This window comes from Solanum verrucosum, unplaced genomic scaffold (genome assembly GCF_900185275.1).
Source record: "Solanum verrucosum unplaced genomic scaffold, falcon-dt-bn FXZP01000284.1, whole genome shotgun sequence".
NCBI lineage: Eukaryota > Viridiplantae > Streptophyta > Magnoliopsida > Solanales > Solanaceae > Solanum > Solanum verrucosum.
Window position 1 is genome coordinate 23301 of NW_026019936.1, and position 23386 is coordinate 46686.

The window sequence follows — 23386 nt, forward strand, 5'->3', positions numbered from 1 at the left end:
AAATTCTCCCCGGTATAGATAGTTGGAAATATCAACAAAAAAATTCAATCAATATAATGTCTCCATAGTCGTCATGTATGTTTACTTTCATTTATAGAGAGTTGACTCAATTGGAATATGTCTAAACCAAATTAAAAGTTGGTCCCAAAGCTGGAAACTGAGGTTCCCTACAAAGGACAAAGACTCAAAGTCTACTTTGTCCTGCTTTTAGGGCTCGTTTGATAGCTACTCCCTCCATTCACTTTTACTTGTCACTTTTTCCTAAAATATTATTAGAATGTGTGAGTTAAAGCAGCAATATCAATAAATATTATTGATATAAGTTATGAAAATGAAGAGCTGCAGTTATGGAGTTGATTTTAAATGAAAACGTATTTTTTTTAAAATGATTTTAAGAAAACAAATTAATAGATTAAGGGTATTTTCGTAATCAAACTTTTAACTTAAATTTTTCAACTTATAGAGAGCGCTCCCCCCCCCCCCCTTCCAAGAATGGGGCCCTATATAGTGCACGACATGAATTTAAAATAGTCAGGCTTCAATGTGTGTACCAGACACCACCAGATGGAAAACCAAAAAAAAAAAAAAATTAATATTCTCAAGGTGCATTATTCCGCATTGCGTAATAATCGGGTCGAAGATAATATTCTCAAGGTGAAATATTCTGCATTGCGTTATAGCTGGGTTAGGATTACTTGCAGAAAGTTGAGATTGTGATGAATCAAAACAAAATTGTATTATTACAAGTGACAAAAATTTTGTATTATTACATTTGAATTTTTGTGCTATAACTTGTGCATTGAATTGAGATTTTTCTCATTATTTTAATTACAAGTGTTTATTACCTCAAATGTTTTACTTAATTCTTTATTTTTTGGAAATGGTAGGTTCCATAAAGTGTTTGTTCTTTTTGAATGAATGACATAATATTCGTGATTAAAACGCCTTTCATTTTGGGAGTTCGGTGTACACAAAACATCTCGCACATTTTCACATATTTCGTAGATATTATGCCATCACATCATTTAAAGCCAATTAATTTTGGTAACCTTAATTGAGCATGATATTGTTATTTAATAAAAAATGGATATTTTTTACTTGATATATTGTTGTCAAGATCTATACACTAAGCAATACACTTATCCCAACAAATTAAAACTTTCGTGAATTTTTACCTTTGCAATGTAGAGTTGATATAACTATCATTACCAAAGTGGCTCACATTTGCTCTAACGGAAGTGAAAATCTAATTATAAATTTATTTTTATTTGATTTTTATTTTTTTTGGATTTATTATCTTAATGGGAAAATTTATTTCTCACTCATTTACTTGTAAAATTTATCATAGATTTCCCAATTTATTTATTTTTTATAGACACAAATAGTTTTCAATTTTTTTCTATCTTTTTTTTTCATTTTCCATTCACATTTTTTCTTTTCTATTCTCATATTTTTACAGTAAAAATGAAAGGAAAAAAAGATTAAATAAGAATAAGAGACTCAAACAATGATAAGCAAATAGATCTATAAGGGAGATATTAAAAACTCAAATTACACATTAAATCAAAGAAGTAAAAAAAATCATGTGTGAGAAAGATCAAATATACTCTGAATTTTGCTAGAAGGATCATATATACATATCTACATAATTTTATTTTATTTTTAAAATAAAATAATAATTTAACATTAATGTTTTCACTACCATTAGATAAAAAGGTAGGGGCAGATGTGAGTCACTTTTGTAACAGGGTATATCAACTCTAAATCGCAAAGTTGTGGGGTATATTAGACTTTTTTTCCCAAAGAAAAAGTAACCTTTGTGCACATGACCAAACCAAATTGGAAAATGTTTTGGTCAAGGTTTATGCACCAACAAATACTCTTATAGACTTTTCTTTTTCATTGGCACATCACCATAGAAAATTGCCTTTTGCTATGTGCTATATAAACCTCATCAGAATAATTGAATAGAGACACAAAGCAAGAATTGAATAACTTAGTAATTTTGATATATATTTTGAGGCGCGAAAATGGGCATTGAAAAACTTGCATTGTTTCTGCTATACGCGTTTCTGTGTCAACTTGTTTTCTCCTCATCTTTACCTCATTTGTGCCCCAATGATCAAGCCCTTGCTCTTCTTCAATTCAAAAACACGTTTACTATAAATCTTGATGCTTCTTATAGTGGTTATTATCCTAAAACAGTTAAATGGAATAAGAGCACAGATTGTTGTTCATGGGATGGAGTTAAGTGTGACGAGATAACAGGACAAGTGATTCAGCTTGATCTCAGTCGCAGCCAACTTCAAGGCGAGTTTCATTCCAGCAGTAGCCTCTTTAAACTCTACAATCTCAAAAGGCTTGATTTGTCTGAAAATGATTTTTCTGGATCGTTCATTTCACCTAAATTTGGTGAGCTTTCTAATTTGACACATCTTGATTTGTCATATTCAACTTTTACAGGTATAATCCCAGCAGAAATATCTCGTCTTTCTAAATTGCACGTTCTTAGTATCGAGAGTGATCCATATGAGCTTAGATTCGAACCTCACAATTTTGAACTGCTCCTCAAGAACTTAACCCAATTAAGAGAGCTCCGCCTTAGCTCTGTGAACATCTCTTCCACCATTCCTCTGAATTTCTCTTCTTATTTGACAACTCTACACCTTCAGAACACGCAGATATACGGGACATTGCCCGAAGGAGTTTTCCACCTTTCCAACTTGGAATCTCTTGATATATCATTCAATCCCCAGCTCACTGTTAAGTTTCCCACAACCAAATGGAATAGCAGTGCATCACTCATGGAGTTATATCTCAGTGGTGTGAATGCTACTGGTACGATACCTGAATCATTTGGTCATCTAACTTCACTGCGTATATTAGATTTGTTTTCTTGTAATCTCTCAGGCTCTATTCCTAAACCTCTATGGAATCTCACCAACATAGAGGAATTGAACCTTGATTGTAACCATCTTGAAGGACCAATTTCTGATTTCTTTAGATTTGGAAATCTCCGGGTGTTATCACTTGGACATAACAACTTGGATGGCCAACTTGAGTTCTTATCCTTTAACAGAAGCTTGACGCAACTTCAATTCTTATATTTTTCATTCAATTCCCTAACAGGTCCCATTCCTTCTAATGTAAGTGGTATGCAAAACCTACAATCACTCAGCTTGTCATCAAACCACTTGAATGGGACTATACCATCCTGGATATTCTCCCTCCCTTCACTAAGTTTTTTAGAGTTGAGTGATAACCATTTCAGTGGAAACATTCAGGAGTTCAAGTCCCAAACATTTTTTTCTGTTTCTCTAAAACAAAATCAGCTGCAAGGTCCTATTCCAAAGTCACTCCTAAACCAGCGTGAGCTATATTATCTTCTTCTTTCGCACAATAATCTCAGTGGACAGATTGCTTCAACCATCTGCAATCTGAAAACACTAGAAGTGCTAGATTTGGGCAGCAATAATTTGGAGGGAACAATCCCACTATGTTTGGGTGAGATGAGTAGACTTCAGGTTTTGGATTTAAGCAACAATAGTCTTAGCGGGACAATTAATACTACTTTTAGTATAGGAAACAAACTTGGAGTCATTAAATTTTACGGGAATAAGCTAGAGGGGAAAGTCCCGCAATCTTTGATCAATTGCCCATTTTTGGAAGTTCTTGATTTAGGTAACAATGAGTTGAGTGACACATTTCCTAAATGGTTGGGAGCCCTACCTGAGTTGCAGATTTTGAACTTGAGATCAAATAAGTTCTTTGGCCCTATAAAAGTTTCTAGGACTGACAACTTATTTGCTCAAATTCGAGTCATAGATCTCTCATCTAACGGATTTAGTGGACATTTACCCGTGAGCCTTTTCAAGAAATTTGAATCCATGAAAATAACTAGTGAAAACAGTGGAACCCGAGAGTATGTAGGAGATACAGGTTTATATTATTACACAATTTCCTTGATAGTGACAACAAAGGGACTGGATCTTGAGCTTCCTCGAGTTTTGACTACAGAGATTATTATCAATCTCTCAAGGAATAAACTTGAAGGTCATATCCCAGGCATTATTGGAGATCTCATTGGACTTCGTACTTTGAACCTATCTCATAATCGCTTGGAAGGTCACATACCAGCATCACTGCACCAGCTATCTGTACTTGAATCATTGGATCTCTCATCCAACAAAATCAGCGGAGAAATTCCACAACAACTTGCATCCCTCAAATCACTTGAAGTCTTAAATCTCTCTCACAATCATCTTGTTGGATGCATACCCAAAGGAAATCAATTTGATACGTTTGAGAATAGTTCATACCAAGGAAATGATGCGTTACGTGGATTTCCACTCTCAAAGGATTGTGGTGGTGATGATGGGGTAGCACAAACGACGAATCCAGTTGAGCTAGATGAAAGAGGGGGAGATTCATCAATGATCAGTTGGCAGGCAGTTCTCATGGGTTACGGTTGTGGACTTGTTATTGGACTGTCCATAATATACATAATGTTGTCAACTCAATATCCAGCATGGTTTTCGAGGATGGATGTAAAATTGGAACACAAAATTCTTACGAGAATGAGAAGGCACAAGAAAAGACATTAGTGTGTAACCTCCAGGTATCAACTTAATCTCTATCCTTCAGAAGATTACATTTTATATATCCATAAATTTTCTACCTCCTTCATCGTTAAAGCTTTTAACTTTAATTCTTCATTTTTGAAAACTGCAGGATTCAAGTCTACTGCATCGCTCGGATGTAAAAATAGAAGCTTTTACTTTCATAGTTTGTTATTCTGTTGCAACTCAACAAAATTTGATTTCATTTATCTGTAGTATGTAGAAATAAATTCAGCATTTTCAATTGTGAGGAAAAAACAAGTTCATAAAATGCAAAGGGATCAAAAGGGAAACACCAGTAGAGCAAAAAGTTTGAAATAACAGTAGAAAGCACATTCAAATTCCTAAAACAGTTCCAAATTCATCGATATATAATAATGACGACCACAATAGAGTTGGTGTAGCAGTTGAAAAGTTTGAGAAACAACCTTGGATACTAAGGTTTAAATCCTAGCAGAGATATCACATTTAGGAAGAAATCCAGCAGAACTGCTTAATTTGATGAGTCATGACTTCGTATCGACAATTTTACAAACTAAACTCTACTAACTAAAACTGTGGGCTGGAACCTTGTGTATTCCAGCATCTAACATTGTTCTTTCCCACCTCTCTGCGCCAATATAAATTCTTGAGAGTTGCACATAACGCCCAAAATGATTCTGTTGCGACTCAAGCAATAGTTGTGCTACTTCATTTCCCAACTCAATAGCTCCACCAAGTCTACAAGCACCCATCAGAGCCCCCCAAGACAGTAGCATCAGCTTCAAAAGGCATCTTCTTTATGAAGTCGTATGCTTCCTGCAGTAGATCAACCTCACAACCATAATGTTTCATCTTAGCTGCAAGTCCAAATTCATGTGACATTGCTTCAAACAATTAGAACCCGAAATCGACAAGCTTGGCACACAGACAAGCTGATAGAACTGCCACGAAGGCAATCTCATTTGGTTGCAGCCCCTTTTACTCTCATCTTTGTTGCGAATATAATGAAATAATAGCTTAAGCTTTTAGATGAGATGGTCACACACTTCAGCAATCTTGACATACATCGTTAATGCTAGGGAAGAAATCATAGCATTCCATGTGCAAACCTGCTCCATCGCATCAAATACCTGTGTTACAGCAAATGGTTAAAAATACATGCAAGGCCCCGTACTATAAAGAGCACGCAGTTTAAAATACATGCAAGGCCTGCTAACAAGCTTTCATTAAATGATAAGCACGAGCAAAAATTAAAGACCATCGATTTGAGCGACAAAATCAAAGACCACCCCGAAATAGGGACAATCCGTGCAAAAACTTCTATCAATTTAGGACAGAAAATAAGACCTTTAAAATCACGAGAAGTGCAGATCCAAACCAATTTACAGGCGAATTGTTAACATAGACATCAACTGCACAAAATTCTAAACGAAGAAACAATTAATATAGTGTAATATTGTTGGCTTTGGGCAAAACATGCACAGTTTTCTTCCAAATGTCTCCAATCATATTGCAATCAGTTTCGCTACAGCACCCGTTGCTCTAGCCTAATATGAGTATCACTTCACTTTATACACATCTTCTTTTTCTTAGGAGACAAAATGCATGTGTTATTACAAGTGTTGGGACTTTCATTTAAATCTTTCTTAAATTGACTTGAGGATGTTATTTGACTTACAGTGCAATGACTTGAGAAAGATTAAACAGTCTTTACATATTGTGTGACACATTGAATGTGAATGTGTAATTGACAACTCCAAAACTGACTGAAAATGACTAGGGGACCTTCCTGGAATTGATTATTTCAAAGCAAAACTTAAATGTGCTATATAGGATTTGTTATCTGACAATTTCCACCTGCATCAAACAGTCCAGAAGCTGTTGTGGATTTTCTGTTTAAGTACTCCTTCAATTATTATTTTGTTGTCAAGGTTTATACACCAATTATTCATAGTGGTAGGAAGCTCAAAGGAAAGTGTAAAAATATCCCAATAGATAGGGAATGGAACAAGCTTTAAAGGATTTTCGACTGGCACGAAGAGTTTGATTCTTAACTCTAACTCTAAGGTCTTGAATACGTAGAGTTAAGAAATTATGTTCATAACATTCAAGAACTTGAATTATTCTGTGCTCATGGGAACTAAATTAAGACATGGCATACACCTTCTTTTGCTTAAAAAAGTCGACACTACTTAAATAAAAGGACACTAATTATCAACTTGGGACAGAAAGTAAGACCTTAAAATCACAAGAAGTGCAGATCCAAACCAATTAATAAGACGAATTGTGAAAATAGACCTACATCAATTGCACAAAATTCTTAAAATGGTGTGATTTGCAGATTTTAAACTTGAGATTAAATAAGCTTCATGGCCCTATAAATGATTCAAGGACTGAGAACTTGTTTGCTAAAATTCTAGTAATAGATCTCTCATCCAATGGATTTAGTGGAGATTTACCTGTGAGCCTTTTTGAGAATTTTCAAGCCATGAAAATGATTGGTGAGAATAGTGGAACCCCAGAGTATGTAGCAGAAACATATTCCACTTTATACACAAATTCTTTGATAGTGACAACAAAGGGACTAGATCTTGAACTTCCTCAAGTTTTGACTATGGACATAATTATCGATCTCTCAAGGAATAGATTTGAAGGTTCTATCCCAAGTATTATTGGAGATCTAATTGAACTTCGTACGTTGAACTTCTCTCATAATAACTTGAAAGGTCATATACCAGCATCAATGCAACATTTATCTGTACTTGAATCATTGGATCTCTCATCCAACAAAATTGGCGGAGAAATTCCACAACAACTTGTATCCCTCACATCACTTGAATTCTTAAATCTCTCTCATCTAGTGTTCAGATTAATTAACTAGCAAACGGCTCCATAACTTCTCAGGGTAAATAAAAAGATTCAGAAAAATGAAAGTAGAAAACAAAAAGAATTACCTCGCCAAGCAGACTTTGGAACCAGGTTTGCTGTTCATTTTCACAAAAAATGTATCCTCCTTGATCTGTCAAGCTATGACATCAGCTTTCATTAAGCAGTGCTTCAATCTCTGTGCAAAACCAATATGAAGGATCCTTTTAGCTGATTTTGAAGAGTCCAGATTTCATCACCAAGCAGGCTCATCGACAATTTTGCAAATAAAAGCTGCTACAGTTATCAGCTCTATTAAATAAAACTGTGGGCCGGAACCTTCTGTATTCCAGCATCTAACATTGCTTTTCTTAAGGAAACGGTGTGATTCCACCTCTCTGCGCCAGCATAAATGCTTGAGAGTGCACATATCACCCTGAATGATTCGGTCGCGATTTAAGGAATAGTTGACCTACTCCGTTTCCCAACTCAATGGCTCCATGAAGTCTACAAGCACCCATCAGATCCCCCAAGAAAGTAGCATCAGCTTCAAAAGGCATCTTCGTCATGAAGCCATAATGTTCCATCTTAGCTACAAGTCCGAATTCACATGACACTGATTCAACCAATTGAAAACCGAAATTGACAAGCTTGGTACTCGCACAAGCTGATAGAACTGCCACGAAGGTACCTCATTTGGTTGCAGCCCATTTGCTTCTCCCTACCATTCAAAGCTAGGAAAGAAATCATAGCATTCCAATGCAAACCTGCTTGCTAACCATCACATCAAATACCTTCAAAGCATATACCAAACCCCTCATTCCTTACCATGTACTTGCCTCCCTAGATATAACGCCACACCAAAATCCAAAAACGTGCAAGAAGAAAAATACTAACAAAAGTAACCTCATTTGGCTTCAATACACCACACTTCACATCCTCTTGTACCATCATATTCTCGAAAAACTTAACAGCAACCTCAGGTACCCATGAATCATACTAGTCCATGAATAAACATCTCTATAAGGCATGTGAGAAAACATCAAAAACCCAACATTATACGAGACAACACATGGTTCAGGAATTTCATCAAACACCTTGCCTGCACACCCGAGACCCGAGCTCACTTGCATGGGTGTACAGCCCAATAAAATATGTACACACATAAGCAATTTATTTATTTTAAGTGGCGAATGAAATTTTAGCTAATAGAATGAAGTAAGCTGAAGATACATGGGACAATACTTTGGGATAAAGATATATATATATATATATATATATATATATATATATATAAACATAGTTGGACTACTATGACTCCAACCACCACCATTCACCAACCATAATAGGACCACAAATATGAGCTAAAGTTGATTTCTTTTTTCATCTATCAAAGTCCTTCCTTGCATTTGCCAAGGTGAAATGCTTACATGTACATTGCTGCTATTATTGTTGTATTCAAGAGCTAATCAAACTTGAATTTTTGACTTCCCAGGGCCGGCAGAAATCTCTCACCTTTCTAAATTATACGTTCTTCATATCCAGAGTAATCCATATGAGCTTAGATTTGGACCTCACAATTTTGAATTGCTCCTTAAGAACTTGACCCAATTAAGAGAGCTTGACCTTTACGGTGTGAACATCTTGTCCACCATTCCTTTAAATTTCTCTTCATATTTAACAACTCTACAGCTTCCATACACACAATTACGTGGGATATTGCCCGAAAGAGTTTTTCACCTTTCCAACTTGAAATTTCTTCATTTATCATCCAATCCCCAGCTCACAGTTAGGTTTCCCATGACCAAATGGAATAGCAGTGCATCACTCATGAGGATATATCTCAGTGGTGTAAATTTTACTGGTAGGATACCTGAATCATTAAGCCAGCTAACTTCATTGCTTCTTCTGGTGATGAGTTATTCCAATCTCTCAGGGCCCATTCCTAGACCTCTATGGAATCTCACCAACATAGAGATTTTGATGTTTGGTAATAACAATCTTGAAGGACCGATTTCTCAGCTCTTGAGATTCGGAAAGCTCAGGGGATTCTCACTTAGAAATAACAACTTCAATGGCCAACTCGAGTTCTTATCCTTTAACAGAAGCTGGACGCAACTTGCAACCTTAGATTTTTCGTCCAATTCTCTAACTGGTCCAATTCCATCCAACATTAGTAGACTGCAAACCCTACAATCATTCAACTTATCATCAAACTACTTGAATGGAATTATACCTTCCTGGATATTCTCCCTTCCTTCACTAACTGATTTGGACTTGAGTGATAACCATTTTGGTGGGAAAATTCAGGAGTTTAGGTCCCAAACATTTTTTTCTGTTTCTGTAAAACAAAATCAGCTGGAAGGTCCTATTCCAAAGTCACTCCTAAACCAGCAGCGCCTAGGATTTCTTCTCCTATCGCAAAATAATTTCAGTGGACAGATTTCTTCAACTATCTGCAATCTAAAAACCCTGATGGTCCTAGATTTGGGAAATAATAATTTGAATGGAGCAATTCCACAATGTTTGGGGGAGATGAGTGCTATTTTGGCTTTGGATTTGAGCAACAACAATCTTAGTGGGACAATTAATACAACTGTTAGCATTGGAAACTCACTGGACATCATTAAATTGGACGGGAATAAGCTACAGGGGAAAGTCCCACGATATTTGATCAATTGCAAGTATTTGAAACTCCTTGATCTAGGTAACAATGAATTGAATGACACATTTCCAAACTGGTTGGGGACCCTACCTGATTTGTTGATTTTAAGCTTGAGATCAAATAAATTGCATGGTCCCATTAAAGTTTCAGGAAATAGAAACTTGTTTTCGCAGCTTCAAATTATGGATCTATCATCCAATGGATTTGGTGGGAATTTACCAGCAAGTCTTTTTGGGAATTTGCAATCCATGAAGATAATTGATGAGAATACAAGAACCCCACGGTATGTAGGAAATGAATATAGGGGTTATTATGATTATGTGACGACAATTACAACAAAGGGACTGGATTTTGATTTTGTTCGTATTGTGACTACAAACATGATTGTTGATCTCTCAAGGAATAGATTTGAAGGTGGCATTCCAAGTATTATTGGAGATCTTGTTGGACTTCGTACATTGAACTTATCTCACAATGGCTTGGAAGGTCTTATACCAGCATCACTACAACATTTATCTGTACTCGAATCATTGGATTTCTCATCCAACAAAATCAGCGGAGGAATTCCACAACAACTTGTATCCCTCACATTTCTTGCAGTCTTAAATCTCTCTCATAATCATCTTGTTGGATGCATCCCAAAAGGAAAACAATTTGATACGTTTGAGAATAGTTCATACCAAGGGAATGATGGACTACGTGGATTTCCACTCTCAATAGATTGTGGTGATGATGATGGGGTACCAAAAGTGACAACTCCAGTAGAGCTAGAGGAAGAAGAAGGAGGAGATTCACCAATGATAAGTTGGCAGGCGGTTCTCTCATAGGTTACGGTTGTGGACTAGTTACTGTACTATTTGCAATATACATAATGCTGTTAACTCAAAATCCAACATGGTTTTCAAGGATGTTTGATGAATTAGAACACAGAATTATTGCAAGAATGCAAAGGCACAAGAAAAGAAATTAGTGTGTAACCTCCAGGTGTTCAACTTAGATCTCTATACAGATTCTTTTGGTTCAATAATTAGATATTAGCATTTCATTTGATCTTTTTTTTTTGTGAACTATGAATTGACATATGCTCTAGTCTTTATAAAGCATTTTCTTAAAATATTTTTGCTGCCTTATTGTTCTACTTTACTATGAAAAAGGTTGTAGATGTTTTACAATCCATACATTTTATCTTTTGGAAGATTATATTGTTTATACATTTTATCTATTCTAGCTCTGAAGTTCAATTCTACATTTTTTAAAGTTGCTGGAGATTCAAATAAAAGCTTTTACTTTTATAGTATGTGATGTTTCATAAAGTATTTGTTACCTATGAATAAAGACAGGACTTTCTTCCTTTCAGATTCAACCAGATTTTGTTTCAACCATTTGTCTTAGGCAGTAGAAATATCTTCAAGCCTAATCATTAGTTAGCAAACTCCCAAGGCATATTCAACTGATAAACAGAAATCGAACACAAACATGAATCTTTAGATCGTTGAGTCGGACGATATGTGCCATCACTAAAAACATTGTATTTCACTCAACTCTTCCACATGACATCATAACTACAAACATAGAACAGATAACTTAAAGTTCAGAAAAAAAAAATCTGTAGTTACAGAGTTCGAAAATACTTTTATACAGACTAATGATGGTATTTCATCAAAAGATCAAAGTAACATCAGGAAACCATGGACCAAAGCTGCAGTCTGTTCTCTTAACTATCTTAACTTTTTTCATTGAAACGACAGCAAAATGCCCAACTGGCGTATCATGAGAAAGAGACTTATTCTCATAAATGGGAATCTCTTGGTCCATAACTCAGAAAATTTAGTGTCTAACACGGCGTCATGGTCTCAGAAAAAGAATCTTCTGTTACTATAATCAAATGAATTCAGAACTACACACTATAGGGGCAGCCTCTCGTGATATCTCTATAACATGGAGCATACAGTGTCACAAAAAATTAAAGGAAAGAAAACATGTCACAACTTCATTTAGGAAGAAATCAAGCAGAACCGCTTGCCTATAGGTGATGTTTATCGTGATCAACTATCGTTCAGATTAATTAATTAGCAAGCCGCTCCATAATTTCAAAGTTTCGTGGCAAAGAAAAAGATTCAGAAAAAGAAAAGTAGAAAAAAAAAGAAATACCTCGACAAACAGACTTTGGAACCAGGTTTGCTGTGCATTTTCACAAAAATGTGTCCTCCTTCTTGATCAGTCAAGCTATGACTACTGCTTTCTTTAAGCAGTGCTTCAATCTCTGTGCTAAATCCATATGCAGGATCCTTTTAGATGAGTCGAGATTCCATCACCAAGCTGCTGCAGTTATCAGCTTACTAAAAAAACTGTGAGCTGGAACCGTGTGTATTCCAGCATCTAACACTGCCTTTTCTGAAGGCAGCAGCATATCCATCCTCTTTGCGCCAGCATAAATGCATGAGAGTTGCACATAACGCCCAGAATGATTCAGTTGCGACTCAAGCAATAGTTGAGCTACTTCATTTCCCAACTCAATAGCTCCAGCCTCCATGAAGTCTACAAGTACCCACAAAGCACCCGAGACAGTAGCATCAGCTTCAAAAGGCATCTTCTTTATGAAGTTGTACGCTTCCTGCAGTAGCCCAACTCTCCCTAATAGATAAACCACACAACCATAATGTTCCATTTTAGCTACAAGTCCGAATTCACGTGACATTGCTTCAAACAATTGAAAACCAAAATCGACAGGCTTGACACGCGCACAAGCTGATAGAACTGCCACGAAGGTAATCTCATTTGGCTGCAGCAGCCCCTTTGATCTCATCTTCTCATACATCGTTAATGCTTGCTTCTCCCAACCATTCAGAGCTAGGGAAGAAATCATACCATTCCAAGCTCAAACCTGCTTGCTAACCATCACATCAAAAACCTTCCAAGCATATACCAAACAACCCATCTTCCCATAAAATGCGATCAACTCAGTCGTCATGAAGACACTCAACCCCTCATTCCTTACCATGTACTTGCCTCCCTAGATAAAACGCCACACCAACATCCAAACACGTGCAGGAAGTAAGAACACTAACAAAAGCTGCCTCATTTGGATTCAATAAACCACACTTCATATCCTCATGTACCATCATTTTCTCAAAAAAAAAACTTAACAGCAACCTCAGAGCAGCTGTTCTTCATACCCATGAATCATACTAGTCCATGAATTAGCATCACTATAAGCATGCAAGAAAACATCAAGAACCCCAAACCCATATCCCCATTTTTCCCACAAGCATCAACCATCACATTATACGAGATAACACTCGGTTCAGTAATTTCATCAAACACCTTGCATGCACTCCCCCTTGTCAATAGTTCAATAGCCTGATGCAAAGGCATACTTTCCAATCTATATGTCCCCAATAATTAATTTCTGTAAGGAGCCTAATTCTTATATACTATTACGATAGCCTCGTACTGATAAAAAGTACCAAGAGCAATTTTTTATTGAAAATCAAGAAAGAATTTCAAGAAAAAATATGTTTTTTTCTATATTTCAGACTTATCAACTAGGTGGGTAGTGATATCCGCCCGTAGGGTCCGGCCTGCTCTCCGCCCAAAAGAATGTGACTAGCTAGATGAACTAGTTATGTGAACCTAGTAGCTTTGACGTACTTTGTATTTGTAATGTGAAAATTGATACTAGGGGTGTGTTTGGTATGAAGGAAAATGTTTTTCATTGAAAATGTTTTCCTAGAAAATGTTTTTCTGGAAAACAAGTTGATTTTTGACTTATTTTCTCATGTTTGGTTGGTGAGTAGAAAATATTTTTTGGAAAAGATTTTTAGTGTTTGATTTATGAATTAATTATTTTTTTTGAGAAATATCTTTTATTTTTACTAGGGTAGAAAAATAATTTTGAAATTGAAAATATTTTTTAAAAACGAACTTAAATTTTTTTGGGGGTGGGGTGGGGGGTGGGTTGAGGGTAGGGGTGAAAAATTGAAATTTTGAAGTTGAAAATATTTTTTAAAAACAAACTTAAATTTTTTTGGGGGGAGGGGGGCTAGTAGGGGGTGGGGGGTTGAGGGTTGGGGTGAAAAAATAAAATTTTGAAGTTGAAAATATTTTTTAAAAACAAACTCAATTTTTTTTTTGGGGGGGGAGGGTGGGGCAGGCCGGGGAGGAGGCGTGGGTGATTGAGGATCAGGATAAAAAAATAAAAAATTGAAGTTAAAAATATTTTTTAAAAACAATAAAAAATTGATAGGGGGGCGAGGGTAGTGGGTGGGGATAAAAAATAAAAAATTGAAATTACAAATATCTTTTAAAAATAGTTTTTAATATTTTTTTGGGAGGGGGTGGGGGTAGGGGTGAGGTTGGGTAAAAAAATTGAATTTAAAAACAATCTTTAAAATATTGTTTTTTGGGGGGTTGGTTTGAGGGTAGCGACAAAATAAATTGATTTTTTCAATAAAAAAGTAATTGTAGTTTGAAGTTGGAAGAAAGTTTTGGAAAATGTTTTTCTTAAGTTTTGAAGGAAAGTCATTTTCCTTAAATTTGAGGAAAATGAGTTGATTTGGAAAACATTTTCCAAAACATTTAACCCAACCTAACATGAGAAAATTGGAAAACATTTTCCGAAAAATGTTTTCCTTCATACCAAACACACCCTAGGTCTTCAAGACAATAATTAGATGAAACATGTGGGGTGGGTGTACATGTGGTTGATGGGTTCGAAAAATTAAAATGCATTTCATGGAGTTTGAATTTGAAATCGATTTTAAATTTAAACCACTAGTAAGTCTCTAGTTTTGTATTTGAGTGATTCAAAATTCATATATATGCATAAAAAAAAAAAGTTACCTTGTATATTATGTATTTTTTTATCGAGGGGATTCAGATGAACATATTGACAACTCTCTAGATATGTCCATACATGTATTAATTTTGTGTATTACTAATTATCTTGTTTGATATATTTTTTTTCGACTTATGTATAACATACATTAGTTTATACACTATATTTAGTATAAGGTATGTATAATTTACATGAATAGGGGTGTATAAGAATAGTGTTAAATCGCATGTATTAATAATGCTGAAATTAGTAATGTTTTATATTAATTAGGGCAAATTACAGAAATCACATATTTTTAACTTTTAAGGTAAAATTACAATTTATCTCTTAAAAGTTTAAAATTACAGAAATTCCTCAAACGGATACAATAATATAAGCGTTGATACATTAATCTGATGCGCGAGATACATTAATCATTAAGTAAGATACATTACATTTTATACATGGTACACTAATCTGATACGTGAAAATAAGGGATTTTAGAGATTTGTAAAACTTATAGGGAATAATGGTAATAAGTAAACTAAAAGGTGGATTTCTGTAATTTTTCCTATTAATTACGATTGTATTAGTTATGCTTGAGGATATCTTAGCAGTGTCATTAGTGAAAATTTTACACAAATCACATAATGTTAAGAGCTAATTATATCATATTTCTATTCTTTTTCAAATTACAAAAATATCTTAATTTAGGTGGAATTCGAATACATTCCAAAAATTTCTCAATACATCGCATCTCGATTTTGAATACATCACTCAACATCCCGATACATCATTCAATGTCCCGATACATTATGTACGTCCTAATATATCGCATAAAGTGATGTATCAAATTAATGCATTGCTTAAAGTACTGTATTCAATCAATATACCTCATAAAGTGATACAACCAAGAATAGGAGAGAGTAAGGATTTTTGCAAATTTTATTATTAAATGATAGTTTTTAGGGCCGTTAGTCCAACATAGCCCAAAATAATATGGGCCCTAAGCCCATTATCATGAGTATCAAAATCAATACAAAAAAGAAATACTTATAAAGGTCTGTTTGGCTAAAATATAAAAAAGAGGTCTTAAATATATACCCAAAAGAAAATACTTCACAGAGTTTGCTATTTGATTCTCTCTTTTCCCTTGGAGAACAAGTTTTTGCCAGATTTCGAAGAGAGAAAGAAAGGAAGAAGCAATAATGGATGTAATCAAATCTCAGCAAATATCTTCGAGGCCGATTGAGAAGGTGATAGTTCATCCGCTTGTGCTTTTGAGCATCGTAGACCACTACAATAGAGTTGCAAGAGACACAAGGAAACGTGTTGTTGGGGTTTTGCTTGGAACTTCATTTAAAGGCACTGTTGATGTTACTAATAGCTATGCAGGTATCATTGTTGCAAACCCTTTTCAGATCTGTTCAATGTTTTGTTTCATGGGGTTTTTGATTTTTTTGTTATTTTGATTTTTTGATGGAATTTGAAGTTTGTTAGGGTTTTTATGAGGTGAATTTAAGATTTGAACTGTGAACTGGGAATAGGTATCTAAAGTGCTGGGAAATTGTAAGATAGTAGTCAATTTGCCTTTATTTATGGGATTAACTGGGTTGCATTATGATGGAATTTACAGCAAGTTAAGCTTTTATGAGCTAAATTTGTTGGGACAAGGAATAGGTATCTAATGTGCTGGGAAATTGTAAAGTAGCAGTCAATTTGCATTTATTTATGGGATTAATAATTGGGTTGCTTGTGTTCTTGCATTTTGATGGAATTTAAAGGTTAGGTTTTTTATGAGCTAAATTTGAGATTGGAACTAGGAATTGGTATCTAATGTGCTGGGAAATTGTAAAAGAACAGTTAATTTGCTTTTATTTGTGGGATGAATACTTGTGTTGCTTTTGTTCTTTTACTTTTTGATGGAATTTGAAGTTTGGTAGGGTTCGTATGAGCTAAATTTGAGATTGCTGAATTTTGAGGGAAGGACTGACATCTAGCCTTTCTGTGGAGATGTATTGCAGTATCAATTAGACTGTCTACATACTTGGTTGAATAAATTATAACTGTGAAACCTGCGCAGTTTCCTGAGATGGGTTCATCTGGCTGCAACACTTCACCATTTTCCATGTTTTACTTCTAACTAAATGAAGAGTTGGCTCAGCCCATAGATATGAATCTGTTTTGTGATTTAACCTAACATCTTTCGCTGTTTCACAGTGCCCTTTGAGGAGGAGGACAGGGACCCTAGTATCTGGTTTCTTGACCATAACTATCATGAATCAATGTTTTCCATGTTCCGTAGGATAAACGGTATAGTTATTATTTACTTGCATGATTTGCAATTCATGATCTTTTTAGATGTATTGTCACCTGTTTGAATGTTCATTCTTCCTTTTGATTTAATTGTATCAGCAAAGGAGCATGTTGTTGGTTGGTATAGCACTGGTCCCAAACTTAGGGAAAATGACCTCAACATTCATGGGCTTTTTAATGAGTAAGGGCATTATTATTTATTCATTTCATTCAGAGATCCTATTTGGCATCTTTAGTTTGGCAACATGAGAATCTTTGGTGATTGATTATGCCTGGATGGTTTTCTCAAGCTACAAGCTTTACTTATCAAATGAATCTGTTAGAGAGATCCGGCAAAACGGGAACTTCAGGAGAGAATTGCTTACAGTAGGGTATAGCTAAAAAGGATACAAACTAATAGACTTTACAGGCAATGCCACAGGAAAATGGACAAACCATTGAAATGCACAAATCAAACTAGTTTACTTCCCTCTTGATCTTGTACTAGTCCCTTAACATAACAACTTTCATTGTTGACCTCCCAAGCCCTTCATGCAATTTAAAATGCATTTTCATGGATATACAAAAAATTCCAACTCAAATCAACTTTTTAATAGTTAAAATTCATGGTAGTTAATCACCTTCTGGTGCAAAACTCAAAATGGATTTAGGGATGACGATTTTCTAATAAATTTCAATAAGTCTAACTTAGTTTAGATTTTGATAATAGTATGACATTAACAAGTAAGATATCTGAGAGGAGATAATGGGAATTGTGGCTTGTCCTTTTCCTATTTGCTACTTCAATTTAAGGAAGCAACTTATATGCAAAATCTAGGTAGATGTCTCCAATGGGGATTTCTACCTATTGCTGAGGAAAGGTTCTCAAAATTTAAATGTGGGTATGAGTTCCATTGTATATACATTTTCTTTAAATGTCCTCTTGCACAATATTGATGCTGCACATCCTTTTTACTTTAATTTAAGTTTTGCCTTGTCTCAAGTCTTTTAGAAGTCTTTGAAGACTTTCCATGTTGTGATATTTCAATTTTCGGATCCATTTTAGTCTAAGCTAAAAGAACGAATAGTAAGACATAGAAAGCTGGGTTATTGAAGAAAGTAGCAACATAGACTTCTCTAGTTAAAAAAAGGCAGCCCCGTGTTCAAAGAATCCGTTCACGCAGGGTCCGGGAAGGTAACATAGACTTTTCTAGTTTTATGGTAAAATAAATTTTGTTCATTCTGTGAATACTAGCTTTCCACTCTCTTGGAGTTCTATTCGAGTGTCAGTTCTATTAAGGCAATGTATTGCTGCATGAATTTTCACCAAAGTTCTCATCCTTGTTTGGTCACTTCTTTTCCTGCTATAATCCCTGCCCTATGCTGATGCGTCTTAATGGGCAGGAGGCCATCATTAGAGGTATAATTTCTCATCAGAACTGTCTTCTCTATAGAAGCTACCAAGTTTTATGCTGGTCCTTGTAGGAAAAGCTACTTGTCTCCTGGATTGATTTTCCTCAAACACGCTAATCTTGAGGGTTAGCAAGGACATTGCAAAATCAACATGCCCAAGCCAAAGAAACCTAAGTTTCTGCTATGCTGGCAGCTACACCTTTGAAAACCAGCTTAAATTGAAGTAATCATGATATACATTGTAATACATGGGAGGGAGAGCGGGGTTCATATTGGAACTTAAAAATTGGATATATGATGTAAAGCACACAGCACATATTAGAAACTCGCCTAAAATTGTTCTCTCTTTTTCAAGAGATTGAATTTATTTAACTTGTGGGTACAATGTTTTGAACTTTGTATCTTTTATGCCATAAGTTTCACACTCAAATATGCTACTTATTATTGATGGTGTTATTGCAGCTACGTCCCTACTCCAGTCTTGGTTATAATTGATGTCCAGCCAAAGGAGCTAGGAATACCAACTAAGGCATACTATGCAGTTGAGGAAGTTAAAGAGGTAACAACTTAGATTAGTAGTTCATCGTCTAAAAGGGTTTGGTGCTTGTTGATATTCATAAGTTGTTTTTGCAATGTACTTGACGTGCTGTGGATGGGTATATACTTGCAGAATGCAACTCAGAAAAGCCAGAATGTGTTTGTGCATGTACCTTCAGAAATCGCTGCTCATGAAGTTGAAGAAATTGGTACAACTCCAAGATTGATTTTTTACTCTTTAGTTTACCATTGTTTTACTTCTGAAAATTCAACTTATTTCATTTGCTTGAATTGTTAGCAGTTTTCAGTCATTCTTCAATGCAAGTGACATGTTCATTGAGCATATGCATTAAAATTTTGTGTACCATGCATTATAATGGACAGGTGTTGAGCACTTGCTAAGGGATGTGAAAGATACTACTATCAGTACCCTTGCAACTGAGGTTTCTCTCAGAACCTTCTTATGACCTTTCAATTATAGAAAATTGATAATAATAAGTTTGATTTCTTAACAAGTAGAGAGCAATAAGAACTTTGAACACTTCCAATCCAGGTAACTGGGAAACTGGCAGCTTTGAAGGGATTGGATGCTCGACTTCAAGAGATACGGAGTTATTTAGATCTTGTCATTGATGGGAAGCTCCCCTTGAACCATGAGATTCTATACCATTTGCAGGTTAGCATTACTTCAACTTTCCTTCTCTTTTCTGGCTTCATTATCATTCTTTCAGTTGCCAACTTCATCTATGTTCTTAAGGTTGTTGACGTTGTAGGGAACTTTCAAGTAAAAAGTTTAATGAATTTGTAGATTATTCCTAAAAACTAGCAGCTTAATTTGTTCAAAAATAAGGTCCTTAAGCAGGAAAAAAGGTTTCTGCAGCTTTCTCTGCTCAAGGACCTTATTTTGTACAAATTAAGCTGCTAGATTTTAGGAATATTGTTTCCTTGGCTATGAGTGGCAACATGTTTTCTATAAAGAATTTTATGCGTGCTGTTTGGTTGCACATATGGTCATTGCTTGTTGTGATCTTCCCGAATCATTGTGTGTTGATTTTGTTTTAGTAAGATGTTTGAATCTTTGGCACCAAGGTTCTAGGTCAAATCTATCACTCACACGTGAGTTTTAATATAAAATGCTAAAATGACTCCTGTTCTGCATCTAAACAAAAGTGTTGCTTTCTTGATCCATCAACTGCCGTCAGTGTTCTCTGCATTTTGTTGTGGTGCCGATAGGCTGATTTTTAACAGACTTCTGTCCAATTCAAAGATGCTAACATGTTGAATTCTGAAATAAAAAATTTCTTGCAGGATGTCTTCAATCTATTGCCCAATCTAAATGTTGCTGAATTAGTAAAATCATTTTCAGGTAAATTAGCTGGATTTCATCTCTGTTTCAATTAGAAAATCTCCACCACCGATATATGGCCTTTTAATCTTTTGTGTGCCCATTTGATTTCTTGTTGCAGTGAAAACGAATGATATGATGTTGGTCATATATCTATCTTCGCTTATCCGAAGTGTAATTGCTCTCCATAACTTGATCAACAACAAGGTACATTTTACTTTTTAACTACGCTTCAAAAGTTTCACTTGTTTGATTGTCATTATCTTTCGAAAAATGTGTTGTGCAAATGTAACACAGATCTAAATGAGTGTTCAATGCTTGTCAAAAAAAGTTCAATTATGAATATGCCAGCAACCGCAACTTAGTTCAGTGGTTAAGTGCAAATGTCTTCAATTTTTACTACAATTGCACATGATTAGAACTCTGTTGTCTACCTTTCACTGTAGCGGATACAACTGTCCATCTTTCACCAGAGTCCTTGCTTGTACGTGACTGTCCTGCGTATACCTAGAATTTTGTTGATATGTCCTGGCTTCCACAAACCTTTCTTTTTAGTCTGTTATTAAATAAATGATACCTATATATTTTGAAACAATTTAACTTTTAAAATTTAAATTTTGAACCTTGATAAGATGATTTGTAGTTAGACAAATGTCCATGGCTTGTTTTAAACCACAAGTTTCAAAAATCTTTTGTTCTTTCTTGAACTCTGCTCCAGTCAAACAATTCGACATAAATTGTGACGGAGGGAGTACATATTGCTGCATATAATATCTGCACAGCCAGCCCATTTATCTATTATCAGGATAGAGTCTGAGGCTTGTGATATCCATTTCAGATGCTTAACAAGGAACACGAAAAGGCTGAGGATTCGAAGCCCCGTGCAGTGCCAACTACAGCTGGAAGCTAAGCAATCCACCCTCCCAATTCTCTTTCGTCATCCACTACCCAGCACTTGCAGCTAGTTACAATTGAAACCTGAATCTGCCTTATGACAATCTCGCACATGGAGGAACTCTTTATGTGTTCTGTTTTAGCTTTGTTCCTCCAGATTTTAGAAGTTTTTGTCCAGTGGAACTTAGATCAAGTGATGGATGACATATCATTTTCTTTGTATTAACAGATCAAACATGTTACCTTTTCCTTTTCTCTGAATTCAGTTAAAACATAGGCTCAAAACGAAGGTACATGTTGGCGTGTCGCGTATGAATTCATCACTGAATACCCAAAATAGAGGAATGCGTCTTATCTTAATTGCATTCAGTGGATGTTTTGGTGTTTCGAGTGGCAGCTGCCTATTTACTACTATGACTCTCCCTAATAAGACTTTTATTTTGGGGGGAAATGTGTATGTGCAAAGTCTTTTATTCTCCTAAGGTAGAGGTAAAGTTGCATACCAGCTTATTTATGGATAGTAAATGGGTAGATAAGTAATAGTTTAGTTGTATGCTTGATTTGTGTTTTTTTTTTAAAAAAAAAAAAATTAAAAAAAAACATGTAGTCTCTCCTCCAAAAATGATTTTGGTTGCGGGATGCATTAGATATTTTACCTAAACCAGTCGATCCTTTAATGGGTCTCTTTGGTCCAAAACCACAATTTTGATCACAACACACTATGTCTCCAGTGTTTTGGCTTTTGTGGCCCTCATGTAATGGAAAGGTTATAACAAAAATAACTAGATATCACAAAAATTAGAAATCATGACCTTTTCTTTTAACTTGGTTACTGTGTGGCTTACATACGTAGGAAGGAAGGAAAATTGCATATTTCTCGACCATATGTTGGCAACAGGGTTGCGTTATCAGTCATTTCGGTTTGGTTTTGAAGTTTATCAATTTGTCTTTTTAGTTTTCAATTTGTAGACACGCTAAACCGTTAAAAAACCATTAAGATATTGATTTACGGTTATTGATCGTTACCAATTTAATCGTTAAGATTTAACATGAAAAGAATATCATTGAAAATCTCGGTGACAAACCAAATGAGCAATGCACATGAATTCACTTATTGCATCTTGCTCAAAAATACACTTTTACTTGTAGAATTACCAAGAATTTGAGACAGCCTGAAATTAAAAGAGGAAACTAAACACTAAGTCAAGAATTTTATATACAAAACGGTATAAAAATAATTATTTAATTTACTATCAGGTTATTGGTTAACCCGTTAAGAAACGATAACCCGATAATAAAACAAGTTAAAACAATTACCAAAACCGCTAAACGAACAACCCATTACTGATAAACCAATATAAAAAATTTCAATACAAATTTATTGGTTTCGATTTGATTTTGAACGGTCCCAGTTGAGATGGAAGGTTTTTATTGACAGGAATAGAAGCAATTTGAGCTCAAACAATACATTTTTTCAAGCATATCAGATACTCAGCACACCTAAAACAGTGCTACATCAAATCGAAGAATTCATGATGAATTTCTCATAAAAATGAAAAGAAGGAAAACAACAAAACCAACAAAATAAGAGGATCTTTCAAACTTTTAAAACAAACACCACCTTAAAACCATCCAAAGAGAGACAAGTTATGAAATTCCAGCACAACAAAATGTAGAAAATTAGCAAGGGAAAAAGTTCAAACAAACTTAGAAGTCACCAAATACTTGTCCAAAATAGAAAATGGGATACCCCAAAACTAACACAAGTTCCCCAAGCTCTATAATGCCGCAAATCTTGGGAATTGAGACACAAGGACATGAAATGTGGAGAGACATTGCATTACATCTCAGCAAGAAGTATAATCTGGCATAAGAAGTTCTAATCTTTATGCAGATGCTCATGAATCAAATGTTAGCAGAAGTAAAACAAGTTGACAAAACTGAGTTATACGCCA

The 23386-nt window shown here is 35.1% G+C and overlaps 2 protein-coding genes and 3 pseudogenes across 2 annotated transcripts; 3 read left to right on the plus strand and 2 right to left on the minus strand.

The window, feature by feature from the left end:
• Positions 1 to 1999: 1999 nt before the first annotated feature.
• On the plus strand, positions 2000 to 4800 carry LOC125837164 (receptor-like protein Cf-9). The gene is made up of 2 exons (XM_049516310.1): positions 2000 to 4618; positions 4732 to 4800. Exon 1 carries the CDS (start codon positions 2031 to 2033, stop codon positions 4602 to 4604), a length of 2574 nt encoding a protein of 857 aa, XP_049372267.1. The 5' UTR covers positions 2000 to 2030; the 3' UTR covers positions 4605 to 4618; positions 4732 to 4800.
• Positions 4801 to 5164: 364 nt separating this feature from the next.
• On the minus strand, positions 5165 to 8287 carry LOC125835522 (putative pentatricopeptide repeat-containing protein At1g10330; annotated as a pseudogene).
• Positions 8288 to 8888: 601 nt separating this feature from the next.
• Positions 8889 to 11147, plus strand: LOC125835531 (receptor-like protein Cf-9 homolog; annotated as a pseudogene).
• A 521-nt stretch (positions 11148 to 11668) lies between these two features.
• LOC125835538 (putative pentatricopeptide repeat-containing protein At1g10330) lies at positions 11669 to 13506 on the minus strand (annotated as a pseudogene).
• A 2534-nt stretch (positions 13507 to 16040) lies between these two features.
• LOC125837199 (26S proteasome non-ATPase regulatory subunit 7 homolog A) lies at positions 16041 to 21791 on the plus strand. The gene is made up of 10 exons (XM_049516353.1): positions 16041 to 16342; positions 17168 to 17260; positions 17363 to 17444; positions 19118 to 19214; positions 19326 to 19401; positions 19577 to 19635; positions 19746 to 19868; positions 20501 to 20558; positions 20659 to 20744; positions 21376 to 21791. Exons 1-10 carry the CDS (start codon positions 16156 to 16158, stop codon positions 21445 to 21447), a joined length of 933 nt encoding a protein of 310 aa, XP_049372310.1. The 5' UTR covers positions 16041 to 16155; the 3' UTR covers positions 21448 to 21791.
• The last annotated feature ends 1595 nt before the right edge of the window (positions 21792 to 23386 follow it).